The following is a 21069-nucleotide window of genomic DNA, read 5'->3' as shown; positions in this document are numbered from 1 at the left end:
CACGCACAGGGGAACCCTAGCAATCACAGCGATCTTACTAAGAACTGAAGGTGTGACATTGCTGTTAAACATGCACAAGAGAACCCCAGCTCTGTTTACACAGTCTCTGGGGGTGGTCGTCCCAGCCCCGAGCCCTGCGCTCTCAGACCACATCTACACTGGTGTTCACTAGTGATCCAGCGTTTCATGGATATTCACAAACTGGAGGGTATTCGAGATTAGTAGCAACCAGTATAATTCAACCGACTTGAGAGCAGAGCTTTAGGGGGTTGGCTGAAGGAGCTGGAGTTGTTCAGTTTGAGAATAGAAACTTCGGAGAAATGCAGTAGTCGTCTTGAACTATTTGAAGAGCTGCCGTGTAGAAGAGAATGTAGACTGATTCTGTGTTGCTCCTGAGGACAGATAGACATTTAAAGAAAGGATAGAATTTTTGACTCAACTTGGGGAAGATGGTTTCAACAATTAGCACTGTGGAAAATGGAGAAGTCCTTATTGCTGGAAGTATTCAAGCAGAACTAAATGATGATCTCTCCAGTGTGCTGTGGAGAGGCACTTTCAGTGCTGAGTAGGGGGCTGGATAGTATCTCAACTCCCTTCTAGTTCTGAGGCTCGTGGTAATTTGTTGCTTCTTAGGGTACATGGAAATTAGATGAATTAGCTCTTGAAATAACACCTGAGAGAAAAACAGACCCAAGCCTTCTAAAGAAGAGAAATAGGACTGTCTTCTCCCCACCAGCCCTCCTCTCTGTTTTGGCTACGCTCTGCGGGAAGAGGCCATTACTGGCTCATCGTGGTGACTTGCCCCACTTCCTGTGAGCGTTTGGGAGGAAATGGACAGCTACTGTTGCCATTCCTGCTATCAGAGGCCAGGGAAGAAGAGTGGGGTCGGACTGGGGAGAATCTTTTAACTGCAGATCACACCCGACTTCAGAAATGGCTGGGGCTCCCAGACCCTGGCAGCTCCACTGTTGACTAAGTGGAGTCCTTAAATGAGACTGCAAATGTTGGTCACCATGCAACTGAAAGGATGGATTGGGAACTCCCCATGTCTTGCCCAACAACCGGAGATTTAACCCTGGAATGGAGCATTGCTTGAGCTTTGAACCTGGGGCTCCAGCTGGGCTCCGTTGCAGAACTGGAGTGGGGTGATGTGTTCGGCAGCCTTGTACTTGCCACCGAGCCCTTGAGACTGCTTTGATCTGGTCTCCACTCCCTGCCTTTAGCAATGATGCAGTTCACGGGCAGCCCCAGTTTTTCAGAATAAGACAGGCTGGACTGGAGATAGGAATGTTCTGTGCCTGACCTGTAGGCCATTTGTTCTCCCGTTGAAATTTAGTTAGAGTTTGGTACCAACTGCTAGACCTTTGGCAGCAGTCACTCAGAGAGGAAGTGTTTGGGTTCAGGTTAGAGCCCTAAGATTCCAGCTCACAATCCAGAACACAGATCCAAAGCCTTGACCTTTGGAGGCAGTTTGGGGAAAAAGCATGAACTCTGGAATCGGCTCACCTGCATCTGTCCCAGCTGACAGGCCCTGGGCGAGTCAGCCTCTCTACACCTCAACGGCCTCATCTGCAAAATGGAAACAGTGATCTGTGTAAAGTTCCCACCAGATCCTCGCTGAGTGCTCGGTCCAGTCCCTCATCTTCCTCTGCGCTGTGAAAACAGCTTTTGTCAGAAATCCCAAGAACTAGATAATAAAGCATCATTTTGTAAATATTAGTATGATGATAGAAAAGATGCAGCTTGCAGTGAGCTCGTGAACTGCTTGCAGTTGTCGGTCACTGATTTCCAGCATACTTACAGGTTCTTGTAGCCTCATGTTCCTCCACACAAGTCACCTGTCGGCTGTAGAAAAGGATATTCATGTTTAAAATTAATTTTGAGCGATTTATTGAAAGGGTGGGTTTGGTACTAATTTACATCCCTTAGTATTATCATCCTTCCTCAATTCTTAGAGGCTTTAAAAAAATTTTTTTTGCGTTTCTAAAATTGGAATGTGCCACACGATAAATGTCGAAAGAAATTGCCAGCCTTTCTTTTATCCCTCCAAACGCTAATATTAAGTGACCGTCTCCTTAAATCCCAGTTACCTTGGAGTAGAGGGGCATTTACAACAAGGCTGTTTGTTTCCATTACCTTTTCCAAAGTTGTAGGTGACCAGGGACTAATGATAAAGCATCCTTCCCTAATAATCTAAGCAGGGAATTATGTGGCTGTGGGCATGATGGTTGTCGGTGCTGCTTTTCCGTTTTCTCCCGCTAGATCTTTCTGCTCCACCACACTCATTGCCCCTAAGAGACCAGAGGTTTGGCCTGAGCCTCCTTCCCTGAGGCCCATTTCCTCAAAGGTTAGACCACATCCAACCTGCTGGTGGATGGTTGGGCTGGTGCTCTTTGGGCAGGGGGACAGTATGGTCAGAAGTTAATGTGGGGACCTCTCCACTCTCTGGAGTATGTCTACGGAATCAGAACAAGAGAAGTCCAGCATCTACTTTCACTCACTCATAGAAAAGAGGACGCTCAGGTACCCCAGGGCAGGGGTTTTGTGTGGGAGAGGCCTCTTAGCCATCTCATCAAATCTTTGGCCTGAGAGCCTGAATTGTTGCTGCTTGTGGTTCATGAGCTTTTTAGCCCTTTTATCCTCAGCCTGTCTCTAAAGAAGGCACAGCAGAAAGTGAGTTGAGCTGAGCTGCTTTCTGGAAATGTGGTAGGATAGGTTATGAAAACTTGGCTGTTTTTTCCCATTCCTAAGAACTTCTCCAGTAAGATAATCCTATAAAAGAGTTATTTATAAAAAGCTGTGACTACATTCCTACATCTGGCATAGTTTAACCCCAGTCAAAGATGATGGTGGTGTGGTGATGATTGTCATTAAGGAAAACTAAACCTTCTATGTCATAAAGTAAGGAAATTGAGACTGACTATCTTTTTGTAATGTCATTCTTTCTTTCCCTGTAGATCTAGGGACCTTGTTCTTAGGATATTTGTTTTAGAACTTGATAACGTAAGGTCACTTAAATAAGGTCACCCTTAAAACTGCCTTTTTGGAACAGACATATACATACTATATGTAATACTTTCTTTTATGTGTATTCCTAGTCTGTAGACGTCTGGGTTGCAACATGTAACTTACTCATTCCATTGTCCCAGCTACTCTCGTGATCTATAAATCCATGTAATACTATAAACAACATGAAAAGGCTTTCATATCTTAAGCACTCCAGACATTTGCTCTGTCAGCACTTCTCAAATTTGACCCCCGACATTCAGAAGAGAGAGAACAGGTAGTAGTGGTAGATGGAGGGGTGTTCTGGGGGCAAGTACAGAGTGATTACTTGGTTTATGATCTAGCAGTATCTGGAAATTCTGGATTGTATAGACTTGTGTGTCCCAAAGTAGTACATTTTGTCTGAATAAGTGGAACAGGTCATCAGATAATTTGTTGTCATCTCATTAGCACCAATGAAGTTCATGAATGTCTTCCAACAGACAGTGCAGCACTGAGCGACATTTTTGGATAGCACTTGCAAGAGCTTTAAGAGGAGTTCAAGGAGATTATACGGTTTTAGAAAGAGAGATGTCACTGTATAAATTATACCCCATATCTCTTAACTAAAGAAAATTTAGGTACCAACGCCTAAATAAAATATAAAAAATGTAAAAGAAATAAGCCAACTCAGTTTTTTGCTAAATCACATTTTGTGTGTGTGTGTTTGTTCTTTCCAGACATATGAAGATTCATGAGAAGGACCCTAACAGTGCTACAGCTGCAGCCCCTCCATCCCCACTGAAGCGCAGGCGGCTGTCCTCCAAAAGGAAACTGAGTCATGATGCCGAGTCAGAGAAGGAAGACCCAGCACCTGCTAAAAAGGTCCTCTCTGCTCCCATCACAGATGTGTCTAACCACAGGATTCTTGGCAGAAATACCTCTAGTCTTTATTTTCACAGTTTGGGGACTTGGCAGACATCCATCCTAAGCTTTTCCCTTGTGTTTTCCCACACTGTTTTGTAAAGTGTCTGCAGAAAAGAGTACCTGTGTGCATGTCCTCACTGAGCCCACTGATGACATGAAGAGCTTTCTCATTGTTCCCATGCTTGTTTCTCCAGTGAGAATGAAGGCTTCATAAGCAATAGAGACTCTCTTGTCCTCGCTCTTTCATTCCCAGTGCCTGTCAGATACCTGCTGCTCCATAAACATCTGTTGAATGGATGGGTGTGTGGGTGAGTGGGTGGATGGATGGATGGATAGTATCGTTCAGTGAGTACTTGTTGTGTGAATGAAAGACTGGTCATTAGCATCCTTAATATGTAGGAAGGAGGCATCCTTTTATACAGTCTCTGGATTTAGTGTTGGCTTCTCTTCTGAAGCAGACTCATGTGGGAGGCCTGCTTCATGACCTCACTTTTTTTCTTTTCCCTAAGATGGTGGAAGATGGGCAGTCCGGTGACTTGGAGAAGAAGGCTGATGAAGTGTTTCACTGTCCAGTATGTTTCAAGGAGTTTGTTTGCAAGTATGGACTGGAGACCCACATGGAGACCCACTCAGATAACCCACTAAGGTAGGAGAAAGGGCGGACTACACCTCTACCCTGGAAAGCTCTTTTTCATTCCTATTTCTTCTGGCATATGATATAATCTTATTTCCCTTACTCCAAACTGGACGGAAATGATTTGACTTGGGTGTGATGACATTAGTAAGTCAGTTAAGAATGGTGTATGTTGTGGAGAAGTCAGGCTGGGAAGTGTCAGAGAGAAGGTGGCCGTAGCCACAGGATGTGTTCACTGAGGTTCACTGTGCTTCCTTCCCTCCTGGCAAGGCCCCTGGAGCAATCAACATGAGCCCCCCGTGCACAGGGAGTCTCTTCACAGGGGTTTTTTGGGCAGCAGACACATTTTCTTCACAGAAGGTGTTGCAACCCAGATGATTGTTAGCTGTGCTCAAGTATGTGGGAAGCACAGGAAGGACCTATCGGGTGCACATGAGTGGACTATGCTGGTAGCACAGAAACCTAAGAAAGCCTTTAGGGTGAGACAAAGTTCTACTTCATGCAAGACCCTCAACCTGAAGTGAAGCCTGTCACAGTAAAAGAGGAATAGGTGATTGTTCGCTGGTCCAGGTTCAATTTTAGGTTTTTGCTGTCTCCTGTTCTCTGATCCTCAGCCTTCTCAGGCAGAAAACATGGATGGTAATATGACTTTTCAGCAGAATTCAGAATTGGAGTTGTGGGGGGGCTTGGCTTTCTTTCTTTAACCTTCTCTGAGAACTTTCTCATCAGGCTCAAAGTCCTGTGTTCTTAGTGAACAGGTAGACTTGGAACCTTTTCCTACAGAATTGCCACTTTTAAAATGCTGCTGCCATAGTTTTTAGGCATTGAAACAAGGCCTCTAGGGGCCTCTGGTGGAGTTGTGGGACTTGAAAGTAGCACGTCCCGAAGGGCACAGCTGAAGGCTCACCCTGAGCAGAGGCAAGCGCTTGTGTGCTTGCAGCTTTGGGTTTCAGAAGGCAGCCTGGGAATGTAGAAATCTGGACATCTGTTCTTCCGACTCACTGATATATGGACCAGATTTCCTTCCTCAGGACATGAGTTTGGTTGTGACTTAGGAGTGAAAAGATCTGAGCAAGCTAGAGACTTTTGTGTTGGGGCAAAAGCCCAATTATATGGTAACTTAAAGCCCTGTCAAATATTATTATCCTTAATCCCATTAGCTTGACATTTTTCCATTAAGGGGAAAAAAGAATTTATGAAGAGTTTAAACTGCTGAGCAAATGAAGTGCTATAAAATGTCTTTACGTAACTCCCCTGTCTCGGGAAATTGCGCCATGCGTAGGAGCGGGTGTAGACTGGTGGTCAGGACCCCAGGATCCTAGTCCTGTCTCTGCTCACATGGGACCTCGACCAGCTGTATCTGACCCTCGAAGGAGAGCTGGACTAGATAATCCCTTTCAGGCCTTAAATTCTATGATTCTGTCTCTTAACAGTTGTTCTTCTGTCTACTAAGAAAAAGCATTTGGTTCTTCCTTTTGTAAGCCCTGTAGTTCTGAGAGATTCAGGAACTTGACTTCATGGTTTCATTAACGTCCAAAGCATCCCCAGGATGTGGGCTTGTGGTGGGTAGTGAATATTGAAATAGTTCTCTAGACCGAGGACCTGAGCAAACAGAGGTGAAGTTACCAGATGAGCCTCACATGGCGAGTCGTGGGCACAGGCAGGAATAGCAGGTGGGACCTTGACTCCTGCCTGGCGTTTCTACCAAATAGCCGTCTGACCAGGCAGTACAAGAATGAAGGTGCTGCCTGTCTCTGAGCTCCCCCATATGTTTTATTTCACTTCATGTTTTATTCTGTGATCAGATATCATCTTAGGAACTTCCATTTGCCCCCTTCTAGATAATTCTGTCCTACAGGGAGAATAATCTGACTCTCACAAGAGATTTCTGGGGAGCTGGAGCCTGCACAGCACGGTGTATGGCAGTGACAGAGGAAGATCAAGTGTCTCTTCTTAAATGCTGGCCTGGAAGAGAGTGAGTTCTCCTGGAGCAGGGCCTTCTGGACAAGCACCTCCTTCAAGGACAGGCTGGGCTTGCTACTCAGAGAGGACGGAAATGGCAGTTGCAATGGACATTGGTTGTGCCATCCTGCACGATTTGATGGGTGTTAATTCACTCGCCGTGACTCCAAGGCTGACGGGGCAGATAGGCTGTAAAGTTGAACGTCAAGCCCTGCCTGTTTCCCTTGCCTACTCAGGAATAACACCCTTTGTCTGGTGAGGGGTTGACTGGAGAAGTTTGTAGCCTGGCAGAGACTCAGCCCCTCCTGGCAGCCTTCCGTCCCACTGGAGCCCCTGGATGCTGTGCCCACAGCACAGGACATGGCCGTAAGAAGAGGTGGCTGCGCATCCATGGTAGGGGCAAGCAGGCCATCCCCTGTGTAGTGGCTGTTGCTGTGTGGGGTGGGGCTTACGTCTGGAAACCAAAAAGAGTTGATTACAGAACATAGTTAATTTCCCTTTTCTCCTCTCTGCTCTGCCGTTCCACATAATAGCCTGCTATCAGAGGAGGCCATAGGGGCAGGCATGAGCCAGCAGAACCCAGCCAGGCAGTGAACTGTGACAGTAGCTGGTGGGAGAGACTGCTTGTTAACTCAGAGCTAAAATAGACACCAACTCTATTTGCAAACCCCAAAGGCAGCAGAACCACAGTGGGATGCTACCAGTTTAGGCAGAAAGTTTATAACTGACAACAGCTGCTGGATTCTCTCTCTCCTGCCCTTGCCCCCTACCCCCAAAGCTGGCAAGGTGCCTGTTGTTCCTTAATAAAAAGCGTTGGAAATCCAAGCTGTGTAAACGCTGAGGCTGTTCTCTTCCATTCCTGTGTTTCAAATTAATGAATTGTTAGTGTAGAGCAAAAGGAAGACATGAAGCCACTTGTATTGATTCTGGCTCTTAGTGTCAGGTGTTTCTTGTGCTCTGACATGACCAGTGATAAATCGGCCCCTCTGTACAGCCCCCCAGAGAAGGAGAAGTGCCAGGCCTATTGAGAGCTGGCATTTGGAATTGGAGGTGACAGACAGAATGTTCAGCGAGCAGGTGGATGCAGAGAGGACATCCCTGTGTGAGGATGTTTTGGGTGTTGAATATCTTCCTTGGTTATAAGAATAGAACAGAGTAACAGGCCGTACACTGCCATGAGTAAAGTTAGCTGGGAGGGAAGTCCAGGTCAGCGCCGACCAATACAAATAGGATGCGAGCCACACGTGTCATGTAAAATTTTCTAGTAGCCACATTTTATTTTTTATTTATTTATTTTTTTTGTGAGGAAGATGGGCCCTGAACTAACATCTGCCAATCCTCCTCTTTTTTTGCCGAGGAGGACTGGCCCTGGGCTAACATCCATGCCCATCTTCCTCTACTTTATATGGGACGCCGCCACAGCATGGCTCGACAAGCGGTGCGTCTGTGCGCGCCCGGGATCCGAACCGGCAAACCCCGGGTCGCTGCCGCGGCGGAGCGCGCTCTTAACTGCTTGCGCCATCGGGCAAGCCCCTTTAGTAGCCACATTTTAAAAAGTAAAAAGAATCAAGTGAAATTGATCATGCTCTGTTGCTTTCCAAAATGTAATGTCAACATATAATCAGTATAAAAGTTGTCAGTGATATATTTTACTTTCTTGTTTACATAAGAGGTCTTTGCAATCTGGCGTGTGTGGTACAGTTGCAGCCCATTCAGTGGGTTCGGTGTGAACCAGCCACCTTTCAAGTGCTCGGCTGCCCACCATGCAGTTGCAGATCTAGGACAAGCCCACCTGTGGCGGGGGTGGGAGCCAAGGCAGTGCTTTGCTGCACAGGCCCCTTGTCGTGTGTCTGAGCGACTGGCTCAGCCTGGCAGCTGGGCTTGGAGGGCTGGCGTCCGGGTAGTCACCGTGGCTCTGTGGCTGCTGCTGACGGCAAAATTTGGCAAAAGTTATTGTCTAATCTTAACCCAGCTTCTTGATCAAAGGAGATCAGGTAATAAATAATTTTTAAATTACTTCAGTTAAAACATATCCAGCAAATGATTAAGTGCTTATTGTGTGCCAGGCACTTGACCAGACCTGAGAAAAAAACAGTGATGTTGGAGACAGGGCCCCTCGAGGGTCAGTCAGAAGATAAGAGAATGGGCAGTTATAAAACAGAGCAAAGGGGGTCAATTCGCCGCCCAGTGGTCCAGGCAGAGGGAGCCTGGCCCCGTCAGTGTAAAGCTTCCCTTGACATTCACCTCGAGTGTGGTGGCGCTTCACTGTGTTTGCTCGGGGTCGAGGCCCTCCTCAGTCTGATCAAATCATTGATCTTGGTTGTCTCTAAGAAAAACTTGAAGGCGATGTCAAGAAAAACTGAAATCTATGTCAAGAATTAGTACATGGGAACCCGAGTGGGCTCTGACCGGCACACACTGTGTGAGGGGCAATAAGTGCTGCTGCAGGTGTGGAGGGCGGGCTGAGGGCCCTCCCTCCTTGCGGCAGTGAAGAGAGATGCCAGAACCTTCTTTCTTCTGGATTCTCAAGTGTTCCAAGGAATGTTCAACTCCCTTCACTGCACCCCACACACACACCGCCCCATCACCTGCAGGGAGACCCTAAGACAAATTCACGTGGCATTGGTCCCACACTTGTTAAATGTCATCCTGAAAATAGGGAAAGGACATAGCAAAATATTCATCAGTGTGACGAGTCCCAGGGGTCTGCCCTAGTAGATGCCCTAGGTGGAGGCAGATTCAAAACGATGCTGGGGCCGAGGGTAGAGGGAAGGACACTTCACCTTGCCCGGCCTAGAAGTTGGAGGCGCCTTTGTCAGATCTGCCCCGACTCCACCCTGCCCAGGGGGCCTCTCCGGGACTTCTGGGCTCACGCCAACTCGCCTGTTGTGAAGTCCCTCAGACCTGCCCCGGCTTCGCGCCATGCTGGTTTGGTTGAACATTTGAGCAGGGTCGGGACGCGGTGTGCAGCCTGGCAGCTTCCTGGGCCAGGGGAGGGCAGCCCCTGTCGCAGGGCCCGCACTGTTGCTCCCAGCAACTGGGAGAGATTAGTGCAGCTGTTGGATGTCAGCTCTCGGGCTGGGGCGGGAGGAAGGGAGGGAGGGGAGGGTGGGCACCAGGGGAGAGGAATGTCTGAACCGGGTGGGGCTCCGAGGAGGGGTTGTTTGTGCTTACCCCTTCTTGCCTCTGGAGACAGAGCAGGAAAAATGAACCATGAAATCCCTTTAAAAAAGGAATGTCAGTCTCTCAATTAAAACACTATAATGAGCAAGAAATTCAGTATCTCAAGGAAGTAGCCGGGGTGAGCTGCAGCTTTCTCAGCAAGGTGTTGCACAGGTCCCGACAACAGGTGCTGCCCTGCTGGCAGCTCAGGAGTGTTAGTGGTAGGAAAGACTCTCAGTTGAGCCACTGTCCAGTGTCCAGGCATTAAGAATGTGACATGGGTTGTAGAAGGAGCTAGGGCACCTGCAAAAAAAAAGAGAAAAAGCCTAGCAGTGTAGCAGAGTGGAGTTAACCCTGCCGGCCTCATCCCAGCCTGCTGCCCAGTGTCTGTGTGGCCTTGGGCGAGTTGAGGCTCAGTGTCCCTGTCTGAAAAGTGGATTTGAGGACTGTTGTGAGGATGAAGAGGGCAATCCACAGTCCTGACTGTACCCAACACTGAATGAACACTTAACTTATGATACTATTGCTCAGAGTGCGTGCCCCTTTTGATATTTTAAACTTTGCAACGTTTACAGTTACGGATTTGTGCCACTCTTTGGGTATCCCGTCCTAATGAAATTGAGGAGTCGGGTTCCGGGGCTTCTCTCTGGTGCTGTTCACTTGACAGAGAATGTGAAAGCAGTTTGTGCTTTAGTCTTTAAAGAGCCACTTTTTATCTAGTTTTGCTTTTGTAAAGATTGGGAAACTGAATGGCTATTTAAATTTGGTTTGTGTCCTACCTACCGAATTTTATAATCCAGCTGTGTGAAAGTTAGAGTTAGAAGCTTGAAGGGACTTGATACCTTTAAATAATAGACTGCACATCATTTTCCTTAGATTGTCAGGGAAACCTGAGATTCTAAAGAAATGCATTTCTTGATGTTTGATATTTGCCAAAGCAGTCTCAAAAATATGTTTAGCTTTTTTACCCCTTTCTTGATAATGGGGGTCATCTGCCTGTCCCTTGCCTACCGTGGTGGTAGACTTGATAGAATGATGTAAAAGTAAAGTGCCCCCAGGAAGCACTTGGGGCGGGGGTATCTATTTGGGCTGCTTTTAAGCTTGTTTGCTAACTTCAGGGTTTTCATCTTGCTCTGGAACGTTAAGGTCACCAGATGAATACAGTATTACTGTAACAAGCACTGGGAGGAGCCAATCGCAAAATTGTTCAGCCATAAAGTTAAAAAAAAAAAAAAAAAGCTTTTTGGTGGCCCTGTTTTCCATTTCTGTAAATCTTATTGCTGATAAATTTGCCTTCAAATTTATCTTGACTTGACTCTTAATCTTCGGTGCATATGCATGTTCCCCTCCCATTTTAGGTACTTAAAGAAAATTATTTGGGAAGTCCACGCCAGTTAGTGGTTACACATTCCTTATTTCAGGGCTGGTGCCTTTCATGGTGAGAGTTATTCCTGAGTAGTAGCTGTTAGCCCCACTATGAACCATGAAAACTGCTGGCTCTGTTTAGGGCTTCTTGTACCTTACTCCCTACACAGAATGCCCATACCATAATAGCACATTTATCACACCACATTTCAATCCCGGGCCAGATTATGAAGTTCTCTTCAAAAAGAATAAATAAGAAAGAAGGATGTAGTGTCCTCTTGCAAGAGCATTTGTCGTATAAGAACAGATATCTTGGTGCCCGCCCATTTGGCGAGCTGTGGTTCATGTCAGTCCTCAATTCGGTGACTTTTTAAAAGTTAACTTTTGTTTTTCTAAGACTAGTGGTGGATCGGGGCATGAACAAGAACATCATTCATTTGCATTTAAGTCCTTTGAGAATTGAAAGGACAAACCCTCTGCTAAGGAAGGAGAGTATTTCCTTGACCTCCAGGAGCTGGCTCCTTCCAGCCCTTGCTGGGCCTTCTGCCTGTGGCGGCCGGTGGCAGAGGTTGAACACCGGTTGGCAGCTCCCATCTCTTTGTGGCTTCAGGACAGAGCATTCACTGCTCTCGTGGAAATCCAGTTTCTCTGACTACATTAGCAATGTGCTCTTTCCAGCCCAGCCAACCTCCAGGCCATAGCCTGTGTGCTTTGGGATTTTGTTCATTTGTTTGATTTCTGAAGGAGAAAGGACAGGAAGGGCTGAAGATAAAGTATATGTTGAAGGCTCTCTGTGACTGTGGTGCCTCCCTCTGGCCCCCAGCTTTGAAGCCCCCAATCCTGCCATCTGTTCCTTGGCATACCAGGGGCCACAGTGGAAACTTGGCTCACCCCCTGGGTGCTTCCAGGAGGCATGTCCCTTCCCGGGGACCCCCACCCCAGCCCTCTCTTGCCTGTGCTCACACCTCCCCATACCCCATCGGTGACATTACAAGTGGTGCTGAGGCAGGCAGGGGAGAGGAGATAAGCTGGAGGCAGTGGCTTTTCCCCTCTGCTGTTGAGGAGAGCCCCTGCTCTGCATACCCCATATCTACAGCTCCTCCCTCACCACACCCCTAATAGAACTGCTAGAGCCCCTGCCCCAAGAGTAAGCAGCTCTGTGGGACCTACCGTTCAGGGGCTGGGAGGTCACATGTGGGGGAGTGGGGAATGGTACAATCTACTCTAGTATTCTAAGTTTAATTTTCTTACTCTCTTATAGAAGCATTTGCTACATGTGCTGGAATTCAGGTGTTTTCTGGGTCATGTAGGCTCTGGTGAACTGCCTTGGATACAGAAATACTATTTCTGTGAGCAACATGATTTGAGTTCACATGCAGGTGATTACCCTTCTGTAAGCTGAGGAGGGCCTGTGTCCATTTTAGCATTCATCCTTGTGTTTCACACGTCATCTCACCTTTACTTAAATGGGCCTTTGGAGTTTGTTCCACTGATGAATTTTTTTTTCTTCAGAGTAGTCTATTTCAGTGTGTGATTTTTTTAAAAAAAGAAAGTTTTGTTTTTAGAAGGGGTGATTGGGTTCTCTTAGCTTCTTTATTTATTTATTTTATTTTGTGAGGAAGATCGGCCCTGAGCTAACATCTGCCACTCCTCCTCTTTTTGCTGAGGAAGACTGGCCCTGGGCTAACATCCGTGCCCATCTTCCTCCACTTTATATGGGACGCCGCCACAGCATGTCTTGACAAGCGGTGCGTTGGTGCGTGCGCGGGATCCGAACTGGTGAACCCCGGGCCGCCGCAGCGGAGCGCGCACACTTAACCGCTTGCGCCAGCGGGCCGGCTCCTTGTTAGCTTCTTTAAATCCTACAGCTAGATACACTTTCCCTCGTTAAATGCATTTATCTTACAGTAAAGTTAGGTTCCATTTTGAAAAGTTAACTCTCAGTTTCCAACATAGGGCCACCTTCATTGCCAGAAAATCAGAAAGCAGCCTCAGATTTCTAAAATTTCCCTCTGGCACGTAGTCAAAAATCACTTGCAAAATGAAATCGTCCTACAGCACTCCCCTCTCCGACGACTCGAAGTACAGTTCTGCTCCATCTAAATATTTTGCAATCGTGAGTTCCTGGCAGGGTTGAGATATCCCACAAACTGGAGGTGAGGGGAGAGTTGCGGGGACCACCCGACCAATGGCTTGTGGCCTTAATGAAAACTGACAAGCCGAAGTGGGGTTAGCAAATACCCCAAGATTGGTGCCTGCAGCCGTCTGCATCCAGTAGCATCGCCCTCAGGTTCACAATGACCTCCATTGTCCTTGAAGAGCTGCGCAGAAACAAAGTTGCATTGCGTTCTTCGTGGGGCGTTGGGAGGGCTGGTTATACGGAGTGTCTCCAGCTGACAAAGGCCGATCCAAATGTTTCTCGGCGATGGTTTTCCACACTGGTTTGATTTAAGGTCTGTCAACAGGTGCGGAGGACGAGAGAGAAGGCAGTGTTTTTCTGTGGGTGTTTTTTTCTTCCTTTTAACCAGCCTCACGATGTGTTTCTGGTTTCAATGCAGAATTTTTTTTCTCTGCCACTTCCAAGCAGTTTGCTTGTGAGATGACATTCTATATCTTTTCAGAAGTAAAAGAGGAGCACCTTGGTTGAAATCCTGTGAAAACAGAGGTGTGAGGTTGTGGATCTAGGCCTTATCTAGACTTTATTAGAAGGCTCTGAGTGTGAGTGCAGGCTGGGGCGGTTTGCGCTTCTCTTCAGGAGCTGTGGCCGGGGGTGATGAGGAAACAGATGGAGGATGGAGGGCTGACCAGGAAGAACACATGTTTCTCCCAGTGCGTCTCAAGATTAAACAGAAGTAGGAGAGCCGATTGTGAATTTGAGAGTGAAAAGAGAGAACACATCCTTTTGAAATTAAAATTCCATTTTTCCTGCATTTTCATGTTTGCTATAGTTGCCAGGAAATAAACTATTCCTGATTTTTTGTCCTAGCAATATAAAATAATAGTTAAATTTGGAATAGCATTTGCAGTTTTCCAGGCATTTTGTTATCTGTTATTCACAGTAACTCTATGGATCCCCATATTACAGATGAGAAAGCAACCTGAGGCTTAGGGAAGGAAGGGGGAAGAGGTCTCACAGGCTTATAGCTTAAGGTGTGTATGGATTCGAGATCCTCTCACTCTAACTTGTTTTCTAAACTCCTCTAACTGTAAGAATCACCTGGTGTGCTTGTTCATGTACAGATTCCTAGGCCCATCCTGTAGTTATTGTAATTACCAGGAGATCTGAAGTGGCCCCAGGAATCTGGTTTTTTAACAAGGTCACAAAGGGATTCTTACCTCAGGATGTTTGGGGAATCTGACATAGCAGGCAACTGCAATGCACATGATAGAAGTTGTCTAAGGTCACAGTCTGACCTCCCCCTCCCACCGTCTCTGGTCCCTGATGCCGACCCCCACTGCTCCCCATCTGCCTTATACAGAGGACACAGAGGTTGTGGCTGGCGCTGGTTAGTTCTGCTGTGTGTTTACTGAGCACCTACTGTGTGTGAAACTCTGTCCTAGGTGCCAGAAATGGGAGGGATTTGAAGGTGAATAAGGGAATGGTAGAGGAAATAAGTGATGAAAACTCAGTGTTACAAAAATGCTTTGCTACCATAGAGTGCAGTACATTCTAATTGCCGTATTCAGAGAGACTCTCTACTGCCTTTTACAAAACCTGCTTATGATGCCCCTCACACTGAATATTCACAGATAGTAGGCTGTGCACTAGTGCAGTAGGCTCAAAGGTGGAGGGTGTTCAGAAAGATCTCTGGAGGACAAGAAAAAATTACAGAACTTTTCTTACCTCACCCTTTAAAAATTTCTATTTCTATATTTTATAATGTACCTGGCATATTATATATGCATGCAAATGTATATCATACATAATACACACATTTCTCTGTTAAACAACAAACAGATACAGGACACATGCTCCAAAATGTTTTATTTATAAAGTATTGTACAATTCACAGAGTTTGCAGCCCTCCTCTCAGGCCCACCTGCTCACCTTTTGCAGTTGACTTGCATACTCCCAAGAGTCAGCATTATTTCTTTCCAGCCTCTTTATGTCAGTGATGTTTGTAATCATTTACTATAATTTAATTAAATTTTATATAAGCCAGTGAAATATTGTTTAAAAAAAAAAGAATTGTCTGTGAAAACTAAGTTGAGCAGACTTGTTTATAGTCTAGATTGGACAGAGTATTTTTTTTATTGCTATCCAATTTAGGGTAGGCAAGACACCTGTGAACAGTGGCGAGCATCATAAAAATCTGGGATTCTGCTTTAGTTTGGTTTGCAAGAATCTGAGTTCTTACTCTACCTTAAAGAATCTAAAACTGGAAGTCAGAGATATATTATGAATATGATTCATGCAGTAACAACGACATGGAACTTCACTCAGTGGAACTAAACTCACACATAAGTCCTTGGCCCTCCCTCCATAAAAAGATGGGCGAATGAACGCACAGTGGATTCTTGTTATTCACAGTAGCTATGTTCTCTAAAGGCGCCATAAACACAGAATTAGTGAATACTGAACCATTGTTCCTAGAGGAAACACAGAGTTGGATTCCTGTGAGCCTGTGGTCACATGTTCATCAGCTAATCAATACATAACCTGGTTTTATGTGTGTTTCTGTTTAAAGACCCCTTATTTAGTAAATACTATCGACTCATTAACGTTGAACTCATAGGCAACGGCACTGTAAATCGTGCCTGAATGAAACTTATTTAACACAGGTATTTCTTCCATGAGGCACATCACAGCCTTCCTGCACTTCGGTCCACTAGACAGCACTTCAGCACTAAGCTTGGGGGCCATTGTAAACCTCGAGATCACCAGCAAAAAGCACTAAAATGCTAGCAACATGGCATTAATAGACTGCAAAAAGGATGCTTGTTTCCAGTGAGAGCTGAAACAAGGCAGTGTGTCACCTTGTTCGACCTCAGCTGGGAATGTGTGCGTAGGGCAACTCATATTTTTCTGTGCGTGTCCATGAATGTGCTGCCAATATTGATTTGGGGGTTTACAAATAAATTTTAGCAAGTAGGCAAATTCATAAATATAGAATCCACAAATAATGAGGGTCAACTGTATATGTTTTAGGTTAAATAAAACATTTAATGTGTACATGAAATTTTTTTTATGAGCCCCTTCTTTACCTAACTGTGATTAACGAGCCCCTCTCTGCAAGGCGCAGTAAACCCTGCTGTCTTCACAGGGGAAAGGCAAGAGAGAAACAGGGCTCCACTTTCAGGTGTGACTGAATGATTCTTACACTTTCAGGTGTGGCCGTTTGTCTCACTGGGTTGTGAGGATGAAATGAGTTTAGGTATTTGTTGCAGTGTCACAGCATCCGAGACAGTGCCCCACACTGGTAAAAATTAATTTAAAACACTCTGCAAATATCCTACACAAAATGTATGTAATCAGTGCTAATTATTAATTCGGGAAGAGTGAGTTATTGTCAACTTCAGGTGGAAATGCCCATAGGGCCCACTGGGTGACAGCTCTCTACAGCCTCTGCACTTGTCCCAGTCTCTTACCTCACTTAGTCTCAGCTTTCAGGGAAGGCACAGACCAGGTTCCATCTCCCACAACTCCCCAAACCTCACCTGTTCACGGCCCAGACAGGACACAGGAGAAGAAGGAGGGGGAGGGAGAAAATCTGAACTATCTCTTGTTCATAAGGCACCAAACCAGATGGGCCACAGGCTTGACCGCCCAACCTGCCCTGGGTGGCTCACTCTGCCTGCATGTAAATCTCACATGTGAGGCCTTCCTGAGCCCCGGCTACCTCCCTCCAGACCCCCAGCCCCTCCACCTTTGCCCAGAGGTTCTGATTGTCCAGTAGGTCTGCTGGGGATGTGGGCTCCTTCACACTGTCTGTGCCACAATGAGACTCACTGTAGGGGCTTCTCTTCTGGAGTTTTTATAAAGTGAGCTCTCCCCACGTGCACCTACCACAAATAGTGGTTTGGATGTTGTTGAAACTTGAAGAAAGAGGCAAAAAAGTCAGCCCACTCTCATTAGCCATTTGTAATGAGATGTTTCTCTCTTTTAAATGTATTAACATTTCCAACATATGCAAGAGTAGAGAGAACAATGTAATGAACCCCCATGCACCCATCACCCAGTTTCAGGAATTATCAACTCCTGGCCAATCACGGTTCATCTCTTCCCCACCCCAGATAATTTTGAAACAAATTCCAGGCATCACATTTTGTTTATAAATATTTCATTATATATCTCTAAAGGCAAGGACTTAAAAAAAAAAAAGCATAACCAAAATATTATAACTAAAAAATGAACAGTGATTTCTGAATGTCACCAAATATCTGGTCAGTGTTCAATTTCCTTTCTGAATGTCACCAAATATCTGGTCAGTGTTCAATTTCCTTGATTCAGACATTGCTCTCGTCCTTTCAGTTCAGTACAGAGCTTTCAGCTGACCAGTGGCGTGGTGATGGGTTGGTGAGCACATGGAGTGTGCAGTTGAACTTGAGGTGGGGTGATAGCGCCGTTTCCAAGGCAGTAGAACAGGACAGGGCTGCCGCTGGCTCCAGAGGGGTGTGGCCTCCTCTCCGTGCACCCTGTGGGGCTTCAGTGTGTTCTGGCCAGAGGGAACCTTGCCCAGAGTAGCTGCGACCATTCTGCTTCCCTACTTAACTGTCTTGTAGCCTGTGACTTAGTCCTCTGGGTGCTTAAGACAGGGAATGGTTTCTGTGGTTTGGGATCTGTCCCCCCAGAACATGGCCTGCATGTGAGGGATTTGCTGGGGAACAGGGCCAGGGAGGGAGAAGGAAGCTGCGCTGTCTGGGCCCACGGCTGTGAGAACTTTCAGTACCTAAAGGTGTTCTGGGTTCTCTGAAGCCATCCCTTCCCAGAGCCTTTATCACAGTTGGTGAGCTCAAACAGAATTCCTTCAAAAGGAGTTTTGCATTTTGAGTGGCTCGTGGGAACCCAGTATTCTAAATTTAATTGAATGATGACAGGAATCTTGATGGCGAGATACAGCCAAGTTAGCGGTGGAGATAGGAGAGCTGGACAGACAGCAGGAACGTGTTTGCTGTGTCCTGCCACCGCATGATAAGGAAAGCAGAGTTGCACATACTTGGCACTTCTCTCTTTCAACGCTAGATGAAAATGAGCTCAGCTGCTTCACGGGTGATTTCGTTATCTCTTTATTTCCAGAGAAGAATTTCAAAGCAAAAAAAGTTTCCATTAAGGTGTATGCAGTGTAAACTTGAGCAGGTTGCTTTGCCCCTCTGTGCCCCAAGTTCTTTCTCTGTGAAACAATAACAGGACCAACCTTAGAGGTTTTGTGAAGGTCAAATGCATTTGTACGTGTACATACTTGGAATGATGCTAGGTATGCAGCACTGTCCAACAGAACTTTCTGCGATCATGGAAATGTGCTAGGTCTGTACTGCCTGACTCCACTGAGCCCATGAAATGAGGCCACAGTGACTGAGGAAACTTTAATTAATTTAAATTTAAATAGCCACATGTGACTCTAGTAGCTGCTGTAGTCAATGCCAGTCTAGGGGATGTTGATAATATCATAATGATTGGTTTTTAAGACTGTTCTAAGTGAAGATCCAGAAGACGACACTGGTATGAAAAGTAGAGAAAAGGGAGACACGCCATTATAAAATGGTGTTTGTTATGCATCTGGCCCAGGACGTTTAAGGTGTCGGAGGCCATCTCTGAAGTGAGGCATGATGACCTTTGGATGGACTGCCTTTGTGGGAGTCTTTCTAGGAAAGCCTTGGGATAGGTGAAGGTGGGAGGGGCTCATGTTTTGCCCTTGCTGCTTACTGCCGTGTGACCTCGGCCACGTTGCTTGATGTTCTGGGGCCTCATTGTTTTCATCTGTGAGATGCAGGTTAGGATGCCCACCCGCCTGTGGGGGCATGTACACTGCCCCAGTAGGATGCCATGCACTTAGCGTGGGCTCAGTACTTAGAGGTACTGTTATTTTTCAGATATATGGTAACAGTATCAGAATTGAACACATAATCACTGTCACGTGCTACTAACTCACTTGGAGAATTTGATTATCATTTTATCCTGATCAGATGCGGGGGATGCTGATGTGATCGCTGTAGATGCTGTATAAATTCATGCTTTTTGACTTTTAAACATTTTTGATAATTAGAACCCATTGAGCTGAGGGAGGGAAATGGTCATTCCACGTCGCATAATTCAGGTAAGAACAAGTAGGCCTGCACCAGTGGCTTCACATTCCCAGCTAGCTTCTCGTTGGACACACCTGTGCTGTCTGCAAAGATGGGCTATCCAAAAGTTGGTAGGATATATTTTTTTAAAGGAAGAGTTTTTTGTTGCTAACCATGAGCAAGACTGGCTTCTTGATGTCATATCGTTTTTATTTTGCTCAAGTGAAATGAAGGAACATAAAATATAAGAAGGCTAATGGACAGGTGGAAGCTCTGTCTTGGCTGCTGCCTCATATCCCGTCCCTTTCTTCTCCTAGATGTGATATTTGCTGCGTCACCTTTCGAACACATCGAGGATTGCTACGCCACAATGCACTTGTCCACAAACAACTTCCCAGGGATGCAATGGGAAGGCCTTTCATACAGAACAACCCTTCTATTCCTGCTGGCTTCCACGACTTAGGATTCACTGACTTCTCCTGTAGGAAGTTTCCTCGGATTTCTCAGGTATTCTGATTGGCCCATGGAGCTGACAGCCATTTCCACAGTCCACATAGTTAGACTAAACTTCCACACCCTGAGGTTTTCTTTTCCTTAAAATGTTGTCAGTTGGGTTTTGTCTTCTTTATAACACCTTTTCTCTTGAAATTCAGCTTGGCCCTTTCAGTCTTCATTGGGTCTTTGAGTTGGGAGGGGTAGGTGGCCTTTTATGTTTTGTGTTGCATTTCATACTAACTTGCATATGAGTCTAGCTCATCAGTGCTTTTTGCCCATTCTTAGGGCATTTGGATTTAAAGTTGTGAATTGTTCACCACCTCCACCCCAGCCCTATCCCAATTGAGTTTGTATTTTTTAAATATTTGTTTAATATCCATATTACAGTTATATATTTCCAGTGTGGTAGTTTCTATTAAAAATGTTTTGGGTCATCATTAACCTGAGCCATATTTGTTCTCTGCTTATAAAACACCTCCTGAAGCTAGTTTGAAACTATTTTTTCCAGTTTTTAAAAATTGACGTATAGAGGAAGAATGGGCACGGATGTTAGCCCAGGGCCAGTCTTCCTCAGCAAAAAGAGGAGGATTGGCAACAGATGTTAGCTCAGGGCTGATCTTCCTCACACACACACAAAAAAAATTGAGGTAGAAGATATCAACAGTGAAATTATTCAAGTACAGAAGCCTCAAGTTCAATTAATTATTCCATATGTATACACCCATATGTATACATGCATACATATATGCCCATATCTGTACACTCGTGTAACGCACTAGATGGTGCTCCCTTGCGCCCCTTCCCAGGCCGTGCCCTCTTTTCCACAATCACAGAGGTAGCCAGGTCTCCACTGATGGCAGGTAGTCACCATCAGTTAGTTTTTTTTGTTTTTTACAGAGTTTGTCGTTTATTTTTCTTTTTTATGTTATTGTTTTTTTTTAATTTTTTGTTTATTACAGTAACATTGGTTTATAACAGTGTATAAATTTCAGGTGTACATCATTATACTTCTATTTCTGCATAGATTATATCATGTTCACCACCCAAATACTAATTACAACCCATCACCACACACATGTGCCGAATTATCCCTTTCGCCCTCCTCCCTCCCTCCACCATCAGTTAGTTTTGCAAGGCACCCATTTTTAAAAAGAGGATTAATGCTACCTTCATGGTATTACTACTTAACTGTACTTCAGTGCTGCCCTGCTGAGATACCCTAGGGATTGATGTCATTCATCAAGCAAACATGATTCTTCAGCTGCTCTGTGGTTTTCCTTAGTCTCCGAGTTAGCAAGCAGGGAAGGTCGGCTCCT

At 45.6% G+C, this 21069-nt stretch overlaps 1 protein-coding gene across 1 annotated transcript in view; it reads left to right on the top strand.

Moving 5' to 3' along the window:
• Positions 1 to 21069, top strand: part of RREB1 (ras responsive element binding protein 1) — a 133223-nt gene that overhangs the window by 91176 nt on the left and 20978 nt on the right. The window contains 3 exon segments of the mRNA XM_058555324.1: positions 3726 to 3870; positions 4422 to 4558; positions 19576 to 19765. Coding sequence (XP_058411307.1) covers positions 3726 to 3870; positions 4422 to 4558; positions 19576 to 19765 — 472 coding nt within the window.

The sequence above is a fragment of the Diceros bicornis genome, chromosome 14 (genome assembly GCF_020826845.1).
Source record: "Diceros bicornis minor isolate mBicDic1 chromosome 14, mDicBic1.mat.cur, whole genome shotgun sequence".
Taxonomy (NCBI): Eukaryota; Metazoa; Chordata; class Mammalia; order Perissodactyla; family Rhinocerotidae; genus Diceros; species Diceros bicornis.
The sequence above is the reverse complement of the archived record's forward strand: the minus strand, read 5'-3'. Positions and strand labels throughout refer to the sequence as shown.